General features: G+C 31.6%; 1 protein-coding gene across 34 annotated transcripts in view; it reads left to right on the top strand.

Annotated features, from left to right (window-relative positions):
• Positions 1-25,725, top strand: part of LOC142333458 (uncharacterized) — a 338,230-nt gene that overhangs the window by 101,564 nt on the left and 210,941 nt on the right. For 13 of the 34 annotated variants that reach the window (XM_075380629.1, XM_075380631.1, XM_075380630.1 and 10 more), the window contains exons 1-5: positions 3,832-4,023; positions 9,420-9,476; positions 13,933-13,983; positions 19,433-19,480; positions 21,281-21,319. The exons of 10 other annotated variants lie outside the window; for them this stretch is intronic. In XM_075380629.1, the coding sequence (XP_075236744.1) occupies positions 3,956-4,023; positions 9,420-9,476; positions 13,933-13,983; positions 19,433-19,480; positions 21,281-21,319 (263 nt within the window). In that variant the 5' untranslated portion in view covers positions 3,832-3,955. Of the gene's footprint in view, positions 1-3,828; positions 4,024-9,419; positions 9,477-13,932; positions 13,984-19,432; positions 19,481-21,280; positions 21,320-25,725 lie in introns of those variants that run through there. 11 more of the 34 variants (XM_075380619.1, XM_075380638.1, XM_075380620.1 and 8 more) reach the window with 3 other exon arrangements.

Below are 25,725 nucleotides of genomic sequence, written 5' to 3'. Positions count from 1 at the left end.
TTTAGAATGTGGTCACCAGCATCAAGTTTGAGTTTCATTAAGTCTTCAAAAACACCTAAGATAGGTCTTGTGTACAACAAAATATCACAATCGAAATTACCGATTCAAAAATTTCCTTATTGGCTTCTTGTTGGTGGACAGAAATCAGCTGTACATCAACGGTTATATTTTCAACAAAACATTTAGCTGCTGTGGCCGCCAGTTTGTGAAACTGAGATGACGGGTGAGATTTCACAAATTCGTGATATCTTTATAGCGAGTAATGGGCCTCACTTGAAAGAACCCAAAAGACCATTCACGTTAGTTGGTGGAAACAACACACAGTAAATTCACAAGCGCCCTTTAATTTCTTGGAATACGCCAGCCGAGGATCTTAATCACCAACCAGCTGAATTTGAATTTTTTTTAATTGTACCGCATCCGTAGGAAAGTCATAAATTGTAGTTGGTGACAAAAGGTTTTTTAAAACTTCTCCTTTTTGAGATGAGATCATACTCAACGAACGTCCAAGTCGGTGACCCGCTTCGTTATCAAATATTTTTGATCCTTTACACCAGAAACAGATGGTAGTGAAGATCCAGTTGATTTTTCACCAACATTCTGTTTCGATTTCTCTTCTGCAAGCTTCTGAATGGAATCTCTACTAAAAACTTCAAGCTTAAAAATGATTTTTTTTTTTTTATTTTTAATCGTCTCCATTGAATAATTTTTCACAAAATTACAGCGTTTTGAAAATCATTAAAATATTTTTTCGTTTGTGAAAAATACTCTTAACCTAAATATGAGTTTATGAGTTTCAAAACCTTCTAGTGTGTCTTTATTTTCATTTCTACAAAAGTGAACTATTGGAATAAGTGGAAAAACACAAAGAAACTGATGGAATGATCAAATCTAACAGGCTGTGCCGGTGTACAGATTGAAATTAATGTGAACCAAATGGTTCTGATTAAGGTTAGAAAATTTTCTGTCAGATTGTGTTGTGTTTAACATAAAAACTTTTGTAGTGATTGAACTTGATCACAACAAAAATTGGACTATTATGAATTTTGAACCAATCATTACTAATTAGCTATCGAACTCCTAATGTTTTTTATTATTGAACGATGGTATTTTTTAATAAACCTAAGTATTGTGTACAAGTTTGTTTTATTATTCGCAACTAGCAGATGTAGCTATTTGTAAAATCAAACACTTCAATAATCAAAACCATCTAATTAAGCAGAACTGCTGCAAAAATAGCTAATTGTAATTTTTAATCGTTATTTAAACTTATTGGAGTGTGGTATACTTGTAATTATTTTTTTATTTAGTATTTTATGATTTTTCTTAAAATTTCAGTAATAAAGACAACATCAAAATCACTATTTTTAGAAAAAAAAAAATTAAAAACAGCTTGCATATTCTGAAAATTTTAGGTTGCTTTAATTAGATGGTTTTACTACTCATCAAATCAAATGAAAATAATTTGGCTACATACCTTTTCTTACCAAATAAGTTTTTAATATCCATTTTGTTATATTTATAAACAGCAGTAATATAAGACACATACTTACTCCCTTGTGACGATTTCTATCGCCAAACCACTTCCTCCTTTGTTAGCCCTGATGGCCTTTACCAAAGTTCGCCTTATTGATTCTCTGACTGATATTACAATCATCAGTTTGACATACGTCAGGATTTCACCGAAGCAAATGCCTCGGTAGACATTTCCATCAGTGTTTTAACTCAATTAAAGGTACCGCGTAGTCGCATATATTTTATAAATTAATTAATCGAACAGTAATATACTTATTTTAAATGTAATTCATCAAACCAAATCACTGCAACGAATCGAGTACAAAAGATATTTTGTATTTACTGATTTATATAAAACAAAAGAATACTAAATTATATCGTTGACAAAATTTTATTTCATAATATTATTTCTAATAGATCATATGCTCAGTAGGGTAGAGAATTGGAGAAAGGTTGTAGAGTTCATAAGGACAGTCCTTAAACAAAAAATTATAGATGAAAGGAATATGGGTTTTTAGATTGTAGTTTGGGTAGACGCCCTCAGCGGTGAGAGCCAGCATGCTGAGGTGTGCTGGTTTCGATGAGCCGCTGAGGACTCCTTGGGTTGACTGTTAGGTTTTCTAAACTAAGTTAAAAAACGGGGAAAAATCTCAAAAGAGCCAACCGGTAGGCCTGACCTGCCATGCCGGTATCGGCTCGTATCGGACGTTACCGCTGCCAGGTTTTCAAATAAGAAGGGAACTCTCAGTATTCGTTCACAACCAGTCTCCTACAAGGTAGAACAAAATAAAAAATAAAAATTAAGAAAATCATAATAGAAATAGATATTTTGTTTACAGATTACCCGGATGGTAAGTGAATATTGAATTAGAAAACAATATAGTAAAATAAAAAATCATTCAGTCGAACTACATTCGTGTCAACTGCATTTCAGTTCACCCTAGTCGGAATCGGTAAAGAAAATGGCTCGGCACACGTGTTGATTCTTGAAACCACACACGTATTCAAACCTTTGAAACAATTACAACTCGGCTATTTATTAACCGATTTAAAAAAATAAAATGTCATTCTATTTAAAATAAAAGGCTCAATGTTTTAGTAATAACATACATTTTGATAAAACTAATATTTATGGAGATATAATGGATTGAAAATTAAAAATGGCCGCCATTTTGTAATTTTCAAAGGTATTTAAGTCTTGATTTTTTGCTAATTTTAAAACTTTATTACCAACACGCTTACCAATATTAAAGTGATTCGTCCATCCGGACTACAAATATAAATTTTTATACAAAAATAACAATATGGCGGACAGCGGGAGAACGAATGAGAAATTGCCATTTTTCCTAAAGATATTTTTTGTTTAGTTTTACAAGTAGAATCTGAAAAAGTATAGCTCTTTTAGAAACATTCTGTAGACATTTATTTTTGCTGTATTCTTTACTGAGTAGACGGGAATTATACAATACACTTTGTAGGAGTTCGTTTATTTTTTGCTGCTTTTTACTACCGATCGCAGTCTTTCTTATGGCTGTGACGCATGTAAACAATTATTGAGTTATTGAAACACTAGTAGAGTTATTCATTTAAGAATACTGATGTTCACACGCAACCAGCTTCTGTGAAGAAAAGAATGCAGTTGACGATTATAGGACTACAAATTTTCTGCATTTTGGTAGGCTAAGCAAGGCATACCGAAGGACAGCATTAAGTTTGGCTGAATGAAGAGTCGACGTGAAAACCTTTTTTCTTGCCACTTTTCATAGGACGTTTTTAGAAATGATTTTTATTTGATGTCAGGTATCTAACATTTTTTGCACGTCGGTTCAAAATACACGACATTCAATTAGCAGGGTCTAAGTACAAAGAATACGTAATTACGCTGTATATAATGAAGAACGAATTTTTTTTTGGGTTCCGATCGATGAAATTTTTTTATATGTGTTAACATCCTCAAATTGTTCAGAATCTAGTTAAAAGTTATATAAATTGGCAGATTAGATTAATCAAATGTCTTTGTCAATTTCGTATTTTATTATATTTAAAAAGATTCAGCATATGTTGTTTTTAAAAGTTTTCCTATTAATTAAAATCTGCGGTTTTTATTCTAAAACATGTTTCGAAAAAAAAATTACTTTCGAGCTGTTCGTGATAGATAAGATGCTGCGTGGGATATAATACTGTTAGGACATCGCATAGAATTGAAACCTCTTCATTATTAATATTACTTGTTTGCTACTGTTTTCTTTTTTTTTTTTATAAACTAGTTGAATATTTATTTATTCCGATTTTCTTTTTACTACTTAATATTATACAGCGTATATATTGAGTATATAATACTGGAGTTAGCAGTATCGATCTATCTCGTATTCTTAATAGATAAGGTTAATAAATTTATACGATTATTCATATTCTACAAAAAGAATTAAGAGTTTTGAACATGCGAATCATAATATACGTTATGAGCTTTTTTATCTTCAGTGTGGAGAATGCTTATAATGAAAATCGGTAAGTACTTTATAGATCTGTGTGTTTGTGTGTGCGTTTAGAATTATTGAACTGAGAATTTTCTTATAAAATAAGAAGTATTTAAAAATTGAAATAATTTAATTCTTAATACCTGGACTGTGTATTTTGGTTAATCAGAAAGGGAAAACAGAATACTCAAGATTTATCAAAAGATTATTTTGGTCTGAATGTAGTTTCAAATAGGATAGTCTTAATAGATTTAATTCTACAGCGGTTTAAAATCACATATGAAAAAAAATTAAAAGAAATAAATTAAAAAAAAAAAAAAAAAAAAAAATGCATTTTATTTAATTTTTGACTATTATTTAAGTTGACAGCAGTAATTAATTTTTTTGTAGTTGTTATTTATTCGGCGCACTCTTTAAAGAAAAAAATAACAAAAAAAATTAGAAGAATTAAAAAAGTATTTTTAATAAAGAAGACATTTGCAAAAAAATATAGTTTTTTTAATAATTGCTTATTTGAAACCTATCTTATTTAATTTAAAGATGTTATTCTATTTGCATGTTTTATTTACTTTTTACTTAAAATTCGGGTAGGCCTGTAAAAGTTTAACATTTGTCCTTCGCATGAATCTGATAAGAAATAATTTTTACATTTTCGGCTGTTGTGAATAACAGACGGAAAATATTTTTTTCTGTAAAAAACCTATTCGCTTCTTCTTTTACTTCTATGCGAATCCAAAATTTCTGGAATGATAGTTACGAAAATTTATGTGCATATATATTTGTGTGTTGGCGCTATTTCAATTAATGTTTCATGTACAGTTTAATGTACGATAATTATATTATCATAATCTGTAACTATGAAGCTATATTAGGAGACTTTAAATTGGCGTATGAAAAATGACATACCTGAGCTGGATTTTACTTCAGCTTTTTTTTAAACGAATAAAAAAAACATTCATCGGAAATGCAAATAGAAAATAAAACAACTGAAAATTGTTTCATACAAAACCATTATTTTACTCTTAAAAAATAAAGTTTTTGTTAACATTTGTTCTTTTTTACTTGGGTGAGGGTTCTCGGTGTACAAAGAATTTTCAAACCTTGTAAAAGGGTTGAAGGTTACTCGTAAAATTACACTTTACAATATTTTGTAACCTTCCTTATTCCATTTTATGAATTAAATATTTTCTTTTAATTATCATTAATTAACTTTGATTTTTGCTTCCTTGTACGAAGTAAAAGAAGTGTTGTGATCGCGATAAATTTCGGTTTTCCGATTTCAAAGGAAATATCCATTTTGACTAGTTTCGGCGTGAGGTCTGTACGTACGTATATATCTGACATAACTCGAAAAAGATTAGTATTAGGATGTTGATATCTTGGATTTAGGACTGCTGTAACATCTAGTTGTGTACCCCCTTTTCATTGGTATAGGAAGAATGTTAAAAATCAGATGGGTGGATAAAGTGACAAATGAAGAGGTGTTGCGGAAAATCGATGAAGAAAGAAACATTTTGAAAAATATAGCTAAAAGAAGAGACAGACTTATAGGCTACTTATTAAGGCATCCTGGAATAATCGCTTTGATATTGAAGTGACAAGTAGAAGTGAAAAATCATGCGGGCAGGCAACGTTTGCAATATGTAAAACAGATTAGTAGCGATGTAGGGAGTATACCGAAATGAAACGACTGGAAATAGATAAAGAATCTTGGAGAGATGCATCAAACTATTCAAATGACTGAAGACAATAAATAAAAATTATATATATATATTTTTTTTTAATCAATTTTTTACAGTTCAAATACCCGAAGTTTGATGATTTATGGGATTTTACAATTTGAAGGTTATTTATTTACGTTAAAAAATTTAGAAAGCATTATTAGGATAGAAAAAATATTCGTTAGATATATGGTTAGTATAAGGATTTGTAAAATATGTTGACAGTCTTTCAAAGAAGAGTCGTTCATCCACGATTTATATATGATGAATCAGTATTCAGTTTAAGTATTTTATGTTAAAATATATATTTTTAAACAAAAATATATTTCTGTTATTATATTGTCGGTTATACGGAAACAGTAAATGAAATTTAAACGAGTAAGTTTGTCATACAGAAAACATTTTTATTATGTTAATTTTTATAACAACACTTTTTGTGTGTAAGCCATCCTCTGTAGAGCCAAATTTCACGAATAAATCAGTACAACATTGAAACGTTTTTAAAAAGATTAGAGCAGTTTTAACTAAAAACTTTTACGCCGTTGAAAAAGTTATTATTAATTATTATTATTTATTATTAATTAACGCTGACGTTAATTTTTAAGTTTATCTTTTGACTCGCCTGTACTCGGTTCTGAATCACCAAGGAATAATATAAAAAAACACGTTATACGGAACTCCAGGGCCCTACTCGTACTACCTCTCCTGTTATACGTGGAATTATTGTAAAATCTCTCCTGCATACTATTAATTAACGCTTCATATTTAAATAATGAAGGTATTTTCATTAACTAATCTTAACATAACGTAAAATTTGTTTGATGTTTAAGATACAACGTCACGTAACTAAAGAATTGAAAAGATATTCCAAAATATAAAACTGATATTCAGTATATAATTATTATGTTCAGAACATATTATTATGTTGCAATATACGAACAGCGCATGGATCATATTAATCACAAACAATAACTTGCATGTTCGGTAATCAAAATAAGAAGTCATTACAGCTAAATTTATCATCAATTAGCTTATATAGCCGGCGTTGCTCGGGTTGGTAATTTCTTCTAGACCCTTTCAATTCTTTTTTAGAGAAATAGCCAGTAACTTTTGTCAACAAACATGAATCAACTTTGTATTCCTTCTTTTTGTATTTCTTTTTGTCTTCAGCCATTTGACTGGTTTGATGCAGCTCTCCAAAATTCCCTATCCAGTGCCTGTCGTTTCATCTCGGTATTCCCCCCATATCCTACATCCCCAACAATTTATTTTACATATTCTAAACGTTGCCTGCTGGTACAATTTTTCCCATGTATCTGTCCCTCCAATATGAAAGCGACTACTCCAGGATCCCTTAATATGTGGCCTATAAGTCTTCCTCTTCTTTTAACTATAGTTTTCCAAATACTTCTTTCCACATTGATTTGCCGCAACACCTCTTTATTTATCACTTTATTCACCAACCTGATTTTTAACATTCTCCTATAGCACCGCTTTTCAATAGCCCCAGCTTAGGCAACCCGAGAACAGTCTGCCAAGCGGCTCTCTTATGACAGGCATCAGATGATAAAATATATCCGGGTCAAGTTGGTCAATCCCCGGTGCCTTCTGCAGTGCCATTCGAGAAGCCACTGGGTCTATATCTTCGGGTTCCACGGTCCGCACGTCAGGGAATGGTGTTTCACCCGCCCTAACGTCGATCTCCGCTTCACCCTCCGCAGCATCTGGAAGCAGAGTATCCAGGAACGCCTGGTAAGTCGCCAGAGATGTTAAAGTGCGGTCCCGACCGCCAAACCCGCACCGAACACTGGACAATACGTGCAATGGCTTCGGCCTGTAACATATCTTTTCGAGCTGCCAGGGATTGCGCTGCAACTCGCGCATGGAGTCTTGCCAAAACTTGAGTTTGGCTTCCTTGATGGCGTGAACGTATTCGTTACGGGCACGCCGGTAGATCCGAAGACGCTCAGCGCGCACGTCATTAGCGATAATCTCTGTTAGGGTGCGTCTCTGGTATCTATTCCTCGCGGACCTAACCCTTTGCGCGCAGCACGCTTAGGTCAGAGGACCACCAATTCTTACCGGGCCACCGTCTGCGTTCCGTAGACGTCCTCCCGGAAGAAGGGGTTATGACAGCTCCAGGCACGCAAAGATCAACGGACTGGCTGCTTGTGATGGGTCCGTCCATTGGCCTAGGCCGCCGTAGGACACCACATCACAGCCAGTCTTAATGGCCCGAATTACTCCGCCAGCATCACTTTGGATCAAAGAACTTGTGTCAATATTCTTCTCACCACGTTCTTAATCCATTTAATATGCCCAATATCGTTCAGAGAATGAAATTTAATTGTACCCAGTATTTCTGGTCTCACTCCTGTCCAACAATTATTTATTTTTTTCTTGTTCGAAATTGATTTCTTGTTTTCTGGTAAATGCCAATTATAGTTATACGCTAGTCCAGTTCCTTATTTCTTATTCTGCAGTGACTCTTTATTTTAGTTACTTAGCAAGTCGCATTTTCCCAAGTACTTGAATCTTTCTTCGCTGTATTTCTCGGGTACAAATTCCCCGAAAATTTAACTTTTGGAACTGTTTTTGTTAGAGTATCCTTAATTATCTTTAGTGATTTACTATCTATTCCAACTTCTAATATTTTAAATAGCGATTCACGATTGCTTATCTTAGAAAAGATATATTGGCTTAATTAATAAGGAAACTTTGAAGTGAAGCGGCATGAATAAGTATTAACGAGTAAATAATAAGTACGTATTTATGGTAACATGTATATTTCAATTATTGTAATTAAACAAACATTGTTTATCACCAAATCAAAAACTTGTGGAGAGTTTTTTTTAGCGCTCTGATTCTGAAGGACTTACATCGATTAAATGTCTAAATCTACTTACCGATGGAGAGCATAAAACCATATTACTTTCTATTTCAGTCATGAAAGAAACGAACCCATATTTATTGTATATTTACGTAAAAAAATATAATTCTGTAATTTTTTACTTTTTTTTTTAATACATACCTAAAGTAACAAGTTATAATGTTTTTTTTTTTTTATAATTAAATCAACAGTAGGATTAAAAATATTTAAATAAAAACAAAAATTATTTCTCCTACTATTTTATCAAATTTTTGATCGGTCCAATAAAAGAAGTTTCCTCCGAACTCCCTTTTTTCTTTTCAAATAACCCTTTCAGAGTCTAAGATAGATCAGTTTTGGCTATATTTCCCTTTCTTCAATTTTCGTTATTCCCACAATTCTTTCATCCTTTGAGAGTGTTGTTCCTTCTCTTAATATGTCCACTTATTTCCATTGATTGATTTACAAAAATCAAAAAACTCCATTGTTATACTTTTTTTTTTAATTTTAAATAAAATGAAGTTAACATATCATAAAAATTTGTAAAGCTTTAGAAAGATTTGTTCGGTTTTCTTTGTTAGCTAATTATTATTTAACATACACAGCAATAACGAAAAAAAATTAACATTAATATTACTAGAAAAGCTAAAGTAGAGTTTCTACAATTTTAATAATACTGATTAATCTCATAACATGAAGAGTTACCATTGAAACGTGGAAAATATTTCTCACGATCATGGGATAGTTTCTGATGTATTGTTTATCTTGGCAGCGTTAACTTAAGTTAATAATTAAATATCGATAAAAAAATAATACATTTATTTGTATAAATTTCAGGTTATTTATATCTGAAAAATATAGTCAACATAAAAAATACCCAAATCTTCAAGCGAGGTATTTATATTATATATATAATATATGTTATATATAAAATCCATTATTACCTATATTTTTATAAATTATTGTTTAAATTATAATATCGGCAGTAGACCATGTAATCGAATAATACTTTCTTAATTTCAAGGTATGCCCGCCAAGATTTAAATGAAAAAAATGTTCACAGTATGTTTACAAAACAGCTACACATTAAACAGATTTTAGAATTAGTACGTGTGTTTACTGCCAGTCTGTTTAATTTAATTATGATTTTGAATTACATAGTATAAATGAATTATACGAGGGATATCTCTAAATTAAAGACCGCTGGTAATTTATCTCCTTAAGGTTGGTCAACGTGTGTCGTTCATGGCTACGCTAAGAATGTACACACTGCATTATTATTTGTAAGTTGTCGCGTTGTAGTATCTTTGATTACGTATGAGTTATTACGTTATAAAATGAATAGGAAAATCGATGTTGCCGACGACTGTTAATTGCGTGGAGTCATACGTTTTTTAAACCATCAAAACGTTAAGCCGGTTGAAATTCATAGGCACTTGGTTGCTGTGTTCGTTGATAGTGGTGATAGCCTAGTGGCTAACTAGGCTGGCAGCAGAAGAATACGATGCGTGCGGGTATATTGAAGCTGGTGTATTGCTACGATAATTGTCTTAATTAATGCGGCGTTTATATAGTAGTATATGATAAATAAATAAAAAATTTGTAAAGTTTTCAGAATAATTTTTTTTTACAATGAAATTGTCTTTACTTTAGGGATAACCTCTCGTATAACTAAAATGTTAAAATAATATTACATTTATAAAAGTTTTAATTTATAATTTGATGTTTTAAATAACTTTCAATTTTTAAAAAATGGATAATTGACAAAAAAATTAAGTTGAAAGATTACATTACTTAAGACGCCTTCATGTTTCAAAATCTTGCTTGCAAAACTTGCTTGAAAGAAAATTTTTGCAAGAATAGCCAAAGTGAAAATTACGTATCTTCGTTAAAATAATAAAGAAAGCAAAGAAACGCTGTAGCGTCATTTACTGTACAGGTGATCCTGATACTTTTACCAAGAGCTAATGATCTCTGAATTCAAGAATTTTTTTCAGTTTAATTCTTAAATTTTCTTAATTACTATTTTTCTTGAATTTTCATTAAAAAAAAGTTGTTTAAGTATTTGTATATCATTATATCATACTAATATATATAAGCATAGCCATACCTAACCTTGAATACTTAGAGTACATAATACTATGTTTCGGGTAGTGCATGACTATTATGTAAAATTTCATTAGTAGAAAATTAAAATGACGGAAATAAAGAAAAAAAATCATTTTTTACAATTTTACATTTATATAAAAAAAATATGTTTATATAATGTCAGGATTAGCTAATTATCCGTTTTCTTATTTATTTTTTAAGTAATTCTTTTAGTATCACTTGATTTCAAACCATTCCAAAGAAACCTGAAACGTGAGGTAGTTTGTCAGTATCTTAAAAGTTTTCATTTTTTACTTAATGTAAAATGAGTTACTTCGAAGTTTGACCGGCCACCGTTTTCTAACTAATCAATTTATTTATTTCTGGTTAGCATCAGTGGTTTTCTTTATGTAGCCTTTAATAAATTTCCTACATTCACTATCTTTACATTTCAAAATGTCTGATCTTTCATCTCATCTAACTCCTTAAAAACCACTGTAACATCAGAAAAAATGATAGTTATTAAGGCAACTATGAAAAATAAATTCGTTATCTTCAACATTAAAACTACTGAAATATAAAGCATCCATGAATGCATATGACCTATCAGATTATATAACAAGTTTGTTCACCCTCTATTCGATTTGCTTCCAGAATACGGAAGAAATATTCGGTAATTATTTAGAAAATAAAATTGCATTAATAAATTATTTCTGTTAACGATTTTTACGTATGAGAATTTCTATATTCCCAGATAATATTTGATTATCCGTTTTTACATTTATTAAATAAAAATTACAAATCTTTTAAACGACATATATTCTTTGTGTAAATTATGAGTTTCCACAGATCCAGTCAAGTATACAATTTGAACTAAATATATTTAGCTTTGATTCATATTCCCTCTGGTATCAGTGTGTTTGTGTTGTTTTATGATTAGTGTACGCAACATATCATAAATTTGTAGGCATTTCATTTTAGTTATTGTTAGATACAGAGAGAGCAACATAAAACCGAACCCATAACGTAACCGCTGCAGAATCGGTAGGTTATGTTAGAATAAATTTTTATGAATGATACGAATAAATTAAATAAGAAAAACATAAAACGTAATTTAAATTTGCATTTATTTACCTTATTGTTACAAAAGATGTTCAAAATGACCACACTGGGCATCGATGAACTTTTGTGCTCGACTGATCATATCGATAGTAGTGTGACCCAAAACGTTGTCAATCGCGTTGACTTCTCGTTGAATGTTCACCTTCAGTTCATCAGTATTGTGGAAATTAGATTCGTAAACTCAATTCTTTAAGTAGCCCGAAAGTAAAAAATATAAAGTAGACAACTCTGTCTACTTGCATTGTTTATATTCCCCACCAGCAATGTTTTCGAGCAGCCAGTTGCAATAATCAAGTCGTTTCGCTTTGTCTGTCTCCTTCGGTTGTTGCACTGTTGTAAAAGCGGTACTGTTTCAATTGTAATTCGTAAAGAATTTTTCGACAAAATGTGTTTTTAACACCAGATTATTGGGATAACTTGCGTAGCGATTTTTTTGGATTGGCTGTAATTCTTCTTTCATTATCGGCAATGGCCTGTGAAGTCCTAACGGCAGGTTGCCTATTTCGTTTTTCATTGGAAACCGAACAAGTTGTACGCCATTTTTTAACTAAATCGAGTTTGCTACTCTTCGCTGGGATTCGTAAATTTTTCTACAAATATTTGTGATTCTTCAAACGATCCAGAACGATTATTGGCCTCAAATATAGCTATCCTATCCTGGATTGACTAAGGCATTTTACACAAACACAACTTTTTTCTTTCTTTCTTTTTCCTGTTTAGCCTCCGGTAACTACCGTTTAGATAATACTTCAGAGGATGAATGAGGATGATATGTAATAGTGTGAATGAAGTGTAGTCTTGTACATTCTCAGTTCGACCGTATCTGAGATTTGTGGTTAATTGAAACCCAACCACCAAAGAACACCGGTATCCACGATCTAGTATTCAAGTCCGTGTAAAAATAGCTGGCTTTACTAGGACTTGAACTCTGGAACTCTCGAGTTCCAAATCTGCTGATTTGGGAAGACGCGTTTACCACTAGACCAACCCGGTGGGTCTACACAAACACAACTGCACTCACAATACCGCACTGCAACAAAACGTATACTGCACTGACACGTAACCATCTAGCAAACGGCAGCAACAATCAGTAGTAACACAGTAGTAACATTAGTCGCCCTAGTTGTGGGTGAGTCTTTCATAACTAGTGCTTGGTAGCGGTTTCATTATGGGTTCGGTTTTATGATGCTCATTCTATATATTATTTTGAAAAATAATGAAAATGTGAAAATTAGCGATGAAATTTTAAACAATAGAGGAAAATTTAGCAAAATCTTATAATATAATGATAAAAAAATTATTGTAATGCAATTAAGAAATTCTGTAGATTTTGCATAACGAAAATAAAAGCAAATTGTAAAAGCAAATAATGAAGATTTCAATGAATTTACTGTTATCAGCGTACAAATATTACATTCCAACAGTAATACCACATTACAGCGTAGAGAGATTTGTTTCCTTTTGACAGAAAATCTATGATCTCAGCGGGAATAGATGTAAAACAAATTGTATTATTCTGCTCCGGGACGATCTATTGATATCCAAATTGCAGACAGTGTTGTTAAAATATTTCTGTTGCCAGTCGTACATTTCCAGTAGTACTTGTAATGCTTTCCAATGACTGACACTTTCGAGGTCCTCTTATAGGGAAACCTATAAATTTCTTCAGTTTAAACTGTTATAAACAAATGTTCTACTTGATTATTAACGGACTCTGACCTCGAGCTCACTGAAAGTAGTTAGTGCATCTTACGCCAGAATAGAGTATCAATATTGTTTATGGTAATATAATTTTATATTAGCGGGCGCATTATTTTATATTATGTTTTTATCACTTTTTTTATTTTAGTAGTCTTACTTCAATTTCAAAGTACGAAGAATCTCAATATATTACAGAATAAGGTAATAAAATATACTTATTATGTAGTGATAGCAACATAATTGATGTTTTATTTTAATAATAAAAATTATTTATTTTTTCTGAAAGAGATGGAGGGATGTTTAAAAATAGCAAAAATGTATTTATTTTTGTGCTTATTTTGTAATAATGATTTAATCAACCATTTATATATTTAACATCACTTTTTTTTAGATAACTGTCGATCAGTATTAATTAATTAATTTTTTTTTTCTATCACAGATGTAAATCACTTGAGAATGATGAATTTGCAAAGAAAGAATTCAAACAGAGGTAGTTAATTTTATTTATTTTTTAAACACATATGCACAAATAAGTTTTTTAAATCGATTATTTATTTAACAATATTTTAACGGTATAGATTTAAAACATGAAATCCATCGTTGTCTAGAAAGGGTGATATCATATTTTATCATGACTAACATTCAGCTCAAAATCAATTACATAAATGAGAGCACCTGTTCTTAAATCTCAATCTCCAACCTTCATTTCTTTATCCATCACTTTTTTGCAAACTAAAAATAAATATTGCTTATTTTCAGACTATTTAAATATGATAAAGCTGCCGTAAATTTGTCCTCATCTTTATAATATTTTCAAGTAAATTTAATAAATTTCTCCTTCGAAAATTTTTCTTATTAAAATATTAATCTATTCCGAACTAAAATTTGAAAAAGGTGTATATAGATAACAGATATTAGATGTATCAAGGATCTTTAATAGATTTACCTTACCGCTGAACAGGTTAATGTATTCTGAGTGATTCTCCAACATACAACTCGATTTAGAAAAATAACACTAGTTTAAAAATATCGATTTGAATTGGTCCAATGCTCTGCGTAATTAAAAATCCATACCTGACCTAAATTATGTTAGGTATGACAGTAGCCTCAAGCAGGCGATTTTACAAACCCAGATTAGAGTAAACCTTATCCCATTTCACTTAATATTTCACTGATTACTGGTTTTGTTTTACTGATAAATAAAAAATATTTTACTAAAGCGGGTTGGTATATTAAACTGTACTCGCAGATATGGATATTTCTTGCAAAAAACAATCTTTTTATGTTATTATAAAATGTTTTTAAACGTTTAGATCAGTTCTTATGGAACAATCTTTTTTAATATTCATTTCGTAATTTTCATAATTTTTTTTTTTATTGATTCCATAGAAAACTTGTATCACCAACCTTCATGCTCGTGGATGTAGTTGGTTGATTGTTTACCTTTCACTAGTTTTTGAGCTATCATTGATTTAAGCTTTTTTTACTTATATGTATATATATATATATATATATATATATATAAAAGTTTAAGCATGATTTTAAACAGTCTCGTTGGAAATCACCCCAGATTATTTTTACTGTTTTGGTTTCACTTCCCTCAATTTTTATGAAAAGTTTGGCCTGATCGTATAAACTAGCGATGAAGTTTGTCATTTTACGCTCACGCTTAAGTTGAATAATTTAACCTGTAATTTTTTATGCGCTATCGAATCGAAAGCGATTTTAAAAACAACAAAGAGGCCAATTAATTGTTTTTTAACCCTTTCATACGCGCACTTCTATCGACATTGCATCTTCGATTTCTTCTGAAATCCGCCTGCAACTTCGGTATTATGTTATATTGCATGTCTGGCATAAATTGTTTATTAGACGAATAGTTGTAAAAAATTTTTTATATGATTTATCGAAGACAAACCTGACAATTATTCAGATTTATTTTACGGTATTTATTATTTAAAAGAATCATTTTTATTTTTACCCATTAATAGATAATTTTCATAAAAAAGATTATTATTTAGTAAATAAATGAATAAAATAACGTAGTGGAAAGTGCCTTAAAAAATTCAATTCTTCCGACAATGAGGCACAACAGATGTACGTTCCATCTGAATGAAGAGCTGATGAGAAACCACAATTGAGAAAAATAATTAAAATGCGTTTTCTTTATTGAAAAAAATTATTTATAAACTTAATAAGTAAAACTTAATTTAAAATAAAAGCATTCTTACGAAACTTTATATAAAGGATAGAAATGTAATGAGTCACGCAATAAAAAAGCATTACAACTTTTACAAACTACCATCTAATCTCAATATTAGGATTTTTATTTACATTTGACCACTTACTGCAATGTAACAATGATTTTTTCTGATTGTTATATATATTTTTAAAAGCATACTACTAAGTTTTTAATGATTTTACTGAAATAGCTGCTATTTTTCAAATACGATAGTTAAAAAACTAATAGTGTCCTACAGGTACCCTCTCTTGCACCTGAAATTAAGCAGATTAATAAAGTTGCCCTTCTTAAAATGATGGGCTCTGAAAATATAATAATGGGAGGAATCCTGAAAGGAGGTAGACGAAACCCTTTTACTAAAGGTAACAGTCCGTTTAACAACAGTCTTTTGTAATACTGCCCATCGACACACCTAAACAGATGTTTTTCCGTGTGAAGAGATACCGTACCCAGGTTGGGAATGCATGAGAACAAAAGGGCTCAGGCGGTCATTTCGTGCTTCGAGGTGGGTTCGATTCAGCAAGTAAAGAGGAGAGGAATATAAATACTTCGGGGAAGATCAGTTGAAATCGGTCCAAGCAGATGTTATGATGTCAGTCTGCGAGAAAAAGTTCTACGAAATCAGTCTAAGCGAGAGTTTATAATGTCCGTCTGCGAGATGTGAGTCGCGAGGAGAGTCTGCGAGAGAGTGCTACGATAGAGGAGTTATTATTTGGGTTCGACGCGATTAAGGTGACGTCAAAAGAAATTCCAATACACGAAAACTACAAATGGTTCGATGAGATACTGTAAGACTATAAGCGAAAGAGGTAATGTATTAAATTTCATTCATAAATTATTAAGGGTGTTTTATTGGTGAGCAGCAAAGGTATTTGTAGTGAAAAAACTTTATACTTGTCTTATCTATTGTTGTTAATACAACACTAATGGGTAAAAGTGTTAAGACTTGCGGTCATGCTAATGTCTTTTGTCAATGAAACTGAATTCTGCTTTTCATTATTTATGTACCTGTAAATGAATCCTGACTATTACATTAAATTATTTTTTGTATGTAATCACAGTTTATTATTATTACTATTGTTATTGTTGTTATTGTGATTACTACAATTATCATTTGTAATTATGATATTTATTATTATTATTATTGTTTACTGGTTCCATTATTGTCATTATTATTGCGTGTTATTTATTATTGTCACTTAATATTACTACTATTGTCGATATTATTATTATTATTATTGATTTTTCTTGGTTTACTTATTTTTTTAAACCAATAAATTGTAATTATTTAAACATTTTCAATTGTCAATCTCTCAGTATCCTGATCGAGCCGCGAATACGCGACAACATATGAAAAGTGTTAACTTAATTATTCATGTGTTTACGTATACATAAATCAGTTTTTTATTCAGCCACCTCTATTAAACCGAGCAACAAACATGTTTTTATATAACTCAGCACCGTATATAAAATTAAGATAAAATGCCTCATTATTCTAATATTGCAATTTGTAAAAAAAAAAAATGAAGGGACCGTTTAAAATATCTTCCCACCGATTTCTTTAAAACATAATTAAAAGATTTTCTTTTACAGGAACAGTATTACTCTTTCCATTAATTTCTAAGTACGATTAATTAAACATTTTTAAAAGGACACTAAATTTTCTCATCTCAGTACAACGTATACATAAATGTGTTCAAATAATTTTAATTTTAATTTTGTAATTATTTTGTATAATTAGTGTCCCACCTATTTAATTTAAAATTATTTGATTTGTTTATCTTTAAAAAAAATTAACGTTGACTGTAAGTACTTACATTTTTATTTTGAAATTAATTTGCATTTTATGACACGGTTCTGATCAAGATTTTATAAAGTTATCCTCTGAGCGACCCAGACAGATGTTGATTCAGTTCCTTTTGTATTTATGGAGTAACACATGAAATCTGTTATTATGAAACTGTCAGAATAAAAGATTTATTTATTTTATTTAGGAACGTAATGTTAAATACTTTTAGTTCTTCTTATCCCCGTTCTGTATGTTTCGCTCACCAAAAATTAAACATTTAAATACTGAAATGTTCAAGGACTGTTATTTTTCCAAACCCAGCTGTTTTCAGGGGTAAGCAAGAAACTTAACGGTGCCTAAAAAGAAATACTTCATTACTTTCTACCTTGGGGATTGATGATAAGTGTTTCACACGGATTCAAATCATTTAATGTGTAATTTTAGCTTATTCCTAAGGAGATCACAAAACAAAATTTATTAGAGTAAAAAATTAGAGAGATTGAGGTCACCTCTTGAGAAAAACTTTCTTTGCCAAAAAAAAAGATATGTTTATTGTTTAATTCAGCAAGTTTACTTTTGTTTTATTCCCTTTCTCCCCCGGGGCTGGACCCACAGTTAAGTATAACACAGCCCAGTGAAGTGTCCAAAACTCTGATGAGCCTCCCCATCTATCGGCTTTACGTCCGGCTGGACAGGTCGACACGCCGGTAGGATCTTGTCTTTTTCTTTTGTCTTTACCTCTAACTTCTGGAGCGGAGTTACCAGGCCCGACTACGTCGTCCTTGTTTCCCCACTCCCGGAGCTGAGTGTGAGTAGGAGGTCTGGCCGCCTCTCTGTTACACCAGACCAGAGTTCATAATGAAACAAAGTCAAGGGGTATGAACTGAAGTTGAGTTCTCTAAGGGAACTAGGAATAAATTTTGTTGTTGCGTACAAAATCTTTGGTGGTATTATTAATTTGCCTTGAAATTTATGACTTTTACTCACGAATTGGCTCTATAAAATGTAGAACTAGGTGTAGGATTCGTGCTCCCGCGAACTCGGTTAGCTATTCAGAGGGCAGCGATGTAGGGCATTCAAGATGTATTGATGTGGCCTGCAGCGAAGTCAAAACCTGAGTTTATAAAACGCTGATATAACTGTCTACCGAGGCATTTAAATCGGTGGCATCCCAACAAGGCCTGGTTTATTACTATGAGGTGTAAAAAGTTAGGGTCAAAAGACGACTCTCCTTAAATTCTATCAGGACTATGAACGGGGGGGGTGTGGCGACGGGAAACGTCACAAGGCGAGTGCCTTCCCCTATGGCATTGGGATGTTTCCCCACTCCAGAATCCGGGACTCAGTCTTTATGCCTTCGCCTCTAAAGGAGACACCCCAGGGGGAACGTCCCCACATGCACTGTGGTCTTCTAGTGCTCCGGGGGCTCTGGAGTACCCGTGTCTAATAGCCACTTCCACCCGTGAAGCACTGGCGAACAGCAGCCCCACAGAAGGCTCTCCGTCGCCCCCTCGCTTTCATCTCTTTTTCCTGTATCGTATTTGTTATGAATCCTGTTATGTAGCTTAAGTTTATTTGTACGATATCAAAATGTTATTTTCAAATAAAGCTTTTTAGTTTAATTTTTTATTGATGATTGATGGCTTTATTTTCATTACTGTTTAAAATTAATCACAACTGAAGTTTTCGAACGTAATATTTTAATAAATATGAATCTCCCCAGCAGTTACCCTACAAGGTATGTGAGCACATTAATTAAGCTACTTATCCTTGAATGATGTCTACTTCATGCTCTATTACTTCCTTAGTGAATGTCAAAGTGTACTCAAAACCATATTACATGTAAACTATTGATAATTAGGTTATTGGATTAAAATTATATTAATAATGATTGTCAATTAATTACAGTTACATAAAGTACATGTATGATGACGTTCAGGTATCTTGTCTATCAGGGTGAGTATATATACTTAAATTAGTATTTACACTGTTTTAAAGTAATTATTGTTTACCTTTTATTATTTAATTGTTATTCTAAAAAATAGTTAAATAGGAATTTTATTCATTTGTCTTTTCATAAAATGTTAAATGGCCAAGGTAGCCATTTTTTGATCAAGTAAGATTCAAATCTCAATAAGAACTTTCATGCTTTGATGCTAGAACATGTTTAAGATATATATATATATATATATATTATGTCTTATCATATTCATATATCATATAGTCATATGATATATGACTATATCACTTGAATCAACAGTACAAATAGGAATAATATATTAGTTTGCATAAAAGTAGTCCCATTTGAGATTTATGCAAGACTAGAAAATCAAATCGAAGATGAACAATCATGTCTTTCCGTCCAGAAAATATTATTAATATAGAGAGTCATTAATGACAACAGAATGAAGTAGAAGAGCTTATTCAGAAATATCAACAAATCTTTAGTTATAGAAATTTCTGAAAATTTTAAATTATGGTAGATTAGAAAAAATAAATCAGTTCTGTCTCTTTTGCAGCCTCAACATAAAAATAGATCTATTACTGTTCTTACTAAAACAGATAATTTCTGCAGCAGAAAAGCATAGAGGTCATTAAGTCTGTATAATAACTTGCAATGAAAAATAATAGTTACATTTCCATCCATCATAGATGTGGATGAATTACATTTTCATTCTGAAAAATAATGGTAATCATTCGTAATTTATGGAGAATATGATACCTTGCCTTCCGTACTATAATCTGTCACTCCTCAATAATATGCCATGATTTTAAAATATACACTAAATATTTCCAAGAACAGAATCACCCCATTCACAGTTTTCATCCTTTCATGCCAATGTTTGCATTTACATGCTGAAACAACATTAAAACACTACAAAAGCGCGAGAAGGTATGCCACCTGCCCTCCATAATATCCAGATTTAATACCATATAATTATAATCTCTTTGACCAAATTAAGAAATTGTTGAACAAGCAACTCATTGATGCTATGTGAGGGCAAGTCAACATTCACCAGAAAGATCTCCTCTTCTGGAATCATTAAGCTTCATGGTACTGAATCATGTACATCGCAGTCTTAGGAGTTTGCACTGATAAAGTAGTAGTTCACTTCTTTTTACTCAAATTGTAGTCATGTAATTCTTCGTTTAAGTTACAAATCTCACCCTATTATTAATATCGATATAATTTACTATAGTTTCCTCATGAGCATATCAGTCCTGAGTCAGGTTCTGTACTGCTACCAGATACAATAAAAGGTTTTGGGTGACATACTGCTGACATGTTTTTACTATGAATGCTATTGATATTATGCAATCGCATGAATTACACGTTTATTATATTAAACAAAACCGCTTAAATTTTAAATGCAGATTCATTTTATCTTCTGGTAAGTGAGAGGATACAAAAATAATTCTATAGTATTTGGGATATAGTTTTTGCAAAATTCTCTAAGATCATACTTAATTTTAATGAAAACAGTTAAAATTTTTTATACAATTAAAATAATTTTAACAGGTAACAGAAAAAAAATCATGGAAACTTTAAAAAATAAAGAAGGAATGTTGAAATAAAAATTCTTAAAAATTCTTTTTATAAATTATTATTATTAGGAAAAAAGAAGAATAATAACAATGAACTCTGAGCCTAAATATTAATTTAATTTTAATGAGATTTCTGCATTTTATTGTTGTTTTTATTTTTAAATTTCTTTTATTAACATATTAAAATGTCCATTTGTTTACAATTTGCAGACTTTTTAGAGAAAATAAACTTGATAAATTAAAAGAACAGTAAGTAGTCTTTATAAAACAATTTTATTTAAAATTGGCTAGTTTATAATATGATATTTATTTCTCCTTTAATAGAATTTCCTTTTAATAGGAGGAAACTGGTTCTTTGCATTTCTCTTCTCCCCCTTCTCTTTCATCTCATAAATACAGTTAAGTTCAATTTCAAGCTGTTATTGTTTACTGTTTCCTTTTATATTTTTCTTTTAAAAATTTCTACTTGAATACAGATAAATCCAAAAAACACTCAATACATAATTTTCATCAAATTTTATGGCTTATTAGTTTATGTTTTTTTCTATTTTAGTTGTATTTTTATATATATATATATTCATTTATAAATGAATTTTTATGTTATATATTGCAACTTATTTTCGTTGTATTAGTTAAAAAAAGGAAAACCAACAAAATACATTCATAATATTGCAATATTATTAAGGTATAAGGTAAGAGACAATTCAAATGAATGTACTTGTACAATTATTGCCTTCCATTTTAAAGTGCTTAATCAATGAATTGTGCAGAGTTGCCGGTTGGATAAATAATGAAGTGAACATAATATTATAATTTAGACTAATTTATTTAAATTAGTTTATAATGTTTTATTAATTTATTTTTTTTATTTTAATATTTTAAAGTCTGCGCACCATATAAATTCATACTAGTAAAGATTTGATACATTGTTCAAAATGTTTGATAGGTTATCTTTTAAAATCCTAAAAAGACAAGACATGTGAATCGTTTGGTAAACCGTTCTAGACTGAAGAAACAAAGAACAACACGATAAAAAATAATAAGAAATTATATGAACAAAGGACTCTTTACAAGATAAAAAAGAAATCATTACTGATTATCATTACTTACATTTAATATCTGAACGTAGTGCCCGCCTAAAATTCAGACTTTTTTTTATGAATAATATCACTCGAATAGATAATCTTGAATAGAATAAGCACTTTAAACACGTAAATTATTTAACAAATAGAAACTTGTATTGAATAAGTTCTTTGATTAAATATATCTTGAATTAATTAAGTGCATAGAATAATCTGATACCTTGAAGAAGCAAATCACTTGAACCAGTAATTTATGTTTATTACTTGAAGAGAGCTTGAATTTTGAAGGCGACCCCCTACAGGCCTGATAAAACTCCGAATGCATCGAGAGAGAATAATCTACTTTGTATAATCTGTCTCCACATTGAGTTCTGAAGTATAATATTTTAACTGTGATAATCGTACACAGGTACGAATTAATCTAAATAAAGATGAAAAATATTCAGTAATATTTCTGAGTAGCGTAGAAGCAAACGAGAATTGAATCCCTTTACGTTCCTCAATTAATCACTGAGGCGAAGAAGTAAAATTATTAGAGAAAAAGTTATTGGCCCGGTGTATTAACTCTTGTAAAAACCAAAAAGGTCGGTGCCACCATAAGTTAAAATTTTGAAGCTTTTCAGGAAACAACCTGGAGACAGGATATCAGCAGGATTATCAGGTGAATTGATGCGATGCCATTTGGGATTAACAGTTGAATTGTTGGATTTTTAAAATTCTATTAGCATCGAATATATTAAACCTTCATGTGAAGGTTCAATGTGAATTCAATAAATTGCAATTATGAAGTCAGAATACAAGTGAATTTCATCGATGTGAGTATTTAAAGATGGAACCACTTGAATAGTCAAACGGGTTAATAGTATAAAAGCAAATAACTTAAATCTGGTAGAGAGATCTGTGAGTGGCGAAACCATAGACAACCCTTGAAGAGATTGGATGAAATATTTCAATTAGAATAATGGTTCTGACATATACACATCTCGTATTACCTTATACGTTACTTTATGCATTGGCAAATTTAAGAATTTAAAAAGATTTAATAGCATTATCGTTAATTGATCTGTTAATGATAACTAACGTAAACTTATTGTTTAGATCTTTCCACTGGGAGAATAAATTATCCCTTAAGCTGTGAATTACCATGTCATTTAATTTGCCGCAGTTGTTGAGTAGAATGTTTGCACAAGAATACTATCGGCCCAATCAAGCCTAATGGGTTGTAAATTCCAGTAATCATAGAACATTTTTTCAGTCAGTACGTTGTCATTCCCTTTAGTAAATTCAAACATCCATTTATCTGAATCACTGTTCCATAAAATACCTTATTATTGTTTAATGGAATTATTCTTGAATTATTAGTTAAAAGTTTACGTGTTGGAGACCCTATTAATTTAATATATTTATATCTGCCTTGTACTTCTTTAATACATCTAAGTTACCAGGTCGTGTTATAAGATTATCGCCATAAAAGTCGTTTAATATAGCTTCACAAGCAGCAAGATTATTTATTTCTTTTAAGCGCACAATAAAGTTGACTTCTCAGCGCCCGGTCGTAATATTACTATCATAAGCAGGTAAAAATGAACTTAAAAATTTAACTGATTTAAAACTTTTATTAGATATGCAAAAAGCAAAATCAAACCATGCCATTCACTTTACCACTCATCACGAGCCACCTTCTTCAGAAAACCGACAGTATCTTCAGAAATAACACGATCAATGAAAGGAGGCTGAAAATAAGCCTTTTTTGGCGCACTGATTGCCTGAAATTCCAATGTTGCTGGAGATCCAACAGAAGCCTGGAGTACACGCCACTAATCGCCTGCAAGGCAATCATGGAATCTGAGCAGCAGAGTATGTGTCGGAATGTCGGGCCAAGTACATTCTTAGTAGTTTGCTGCGTAATCGGTGCAGCAGAAACTGTATGTGGTGGTGCACCGACTGAGCTGAAGTTTTTTAAATCACTACCGGCATTCTTGCAGTAGTTACCTTCTTGCCAGTACTCAATTCAGCAATAGCAGATGAGAGGGAGTTTACTTGTTCTTACAAAGCTTCTACCAATTTGGTTAGTTCTTTATACGATGTGCATTCTTTCTCTTTTTAAACGTTTTTTGAGAGAGCCTGCACGAAACTAATACCAAATTGTATGGGCTTTCTCATGCTGAGGGAATCACTATTCCCGACGTGTCACAGGAAAAGACAATTTCTGCATAGTATAGATCCCCAATATAGCTTTTCTTCGTTATAAAAGGATCATTTTTGGAACCTTGCTGAGTGTGGATCTTTACAGTTTATACATCTTTCTTCTTAAGCACATGTACTATCATCATGTCCCGTACATCTGCAACGTGCACAAACATGTTTCATTTTGCAACCAATATTGGTTGCAACCCAGACATTGGATGCAGCGTCTGGGATTTGGTATATATAGTTTCACATAAACTGAAAGGTAAACGTTATTCAGTCAAGAATGGCTGGATTGGAAAAAGTCAGAACTAGCGATGATGATGGCACATTAACACAATTCTCCCTTCTCTAAATTCAGAGAATTATAAGAAGGAAGAATGACTGCTTGTGACGGTAAATCCCTTCAGGGCTTGGAACAGAGGGGGTGGTGTGGCGACCGGTAACGTCACAAGGTGGGTGTCTTGTGATGACACAAGACACCCACAAGGTGGGGGCTGAGATGACTGCTTATGACAACTCTTCTGTAATTACTGATAACTCAACGTCAGCCAAGCCACGACAAAAGAACACTTAGCTAAAATTTAGGGTGTTATGGGGCTAAACTATCATTCGGTTGGTCCATGTAAACTTAAGGAATACTAGCAGTTTTCGGTATTGTTCTTCCTTAATTACTTTAACTAGCAGAGCGCCAATCCTGAGTTTTTAACAGGTTTAGGAGACCCACAAACTGTTTGACGCTCTTATTTATTATGAAAGGAATAACTTTTTCCAAAAGTCGTATCTCGTATCTCAAAACAAGAAACCGTATACAAGAAAATTTACAAGTCTGCTAACATTTTAGTTTCCTTATTACTAGTTAAATCTGTGGCTGACAACATCGATCGAAGTCTCTTCAAACCCTTGTTTTTGTTGGTTTTTCAAACGGTTCCAGTACCGGTGATTTAACAGACTACTCCAGCAAAGTGCACGCGTACTGGAGCTAGGGCTTAGTACAACTGGGTTCACACTGTTGTCCAGAAGAGACCAACTCAGTACGTAGAGCCATCCACCCATCGATACGATAGCTTCCACCTTGGGTTACGTTTGCGTTGCGTTATGTGTCGCAACACCACCGAGTGTAGGTGTGAGAAGAAACAGTGTAGGATGCTGTTGTGTAGCTGTGTATGGGTATATATTGTAATTTGTTTAGTGTTCTTGGTGTGGTGTATTTGGTTTTTATGAAAGATTAGGCAACTGGGTGTCTAGTTTAAAGAAACTCTGCAGAGGATAGGACCATTGGAACACAAACCCCCAAAGACTTAAAGAGTAAGACTCCGGGAGCAGAAAATTGGTCCTTGTTGTCCTTAGTAATCTGATTAAGACATCTATTAGCCAAGAAGGACG

This window comes from Lycorma delicatula, chromosome 12 (genome assembly GCF_047948215.1).
Source record: "Lycorma delicatula isolate Av1 chromosome 12, ASM4794821v1, whole genome shotgun sequence".
Lineage (NCBI taxonomy): Eukaryota > Metazoa > Arthropoda > Insecta > Hemiptera > Fulgoridae > Lycorma > Lycorma delicatula.
This window is presented reverse-complemented; position numbering and strand designations above follow the sequence as displayed.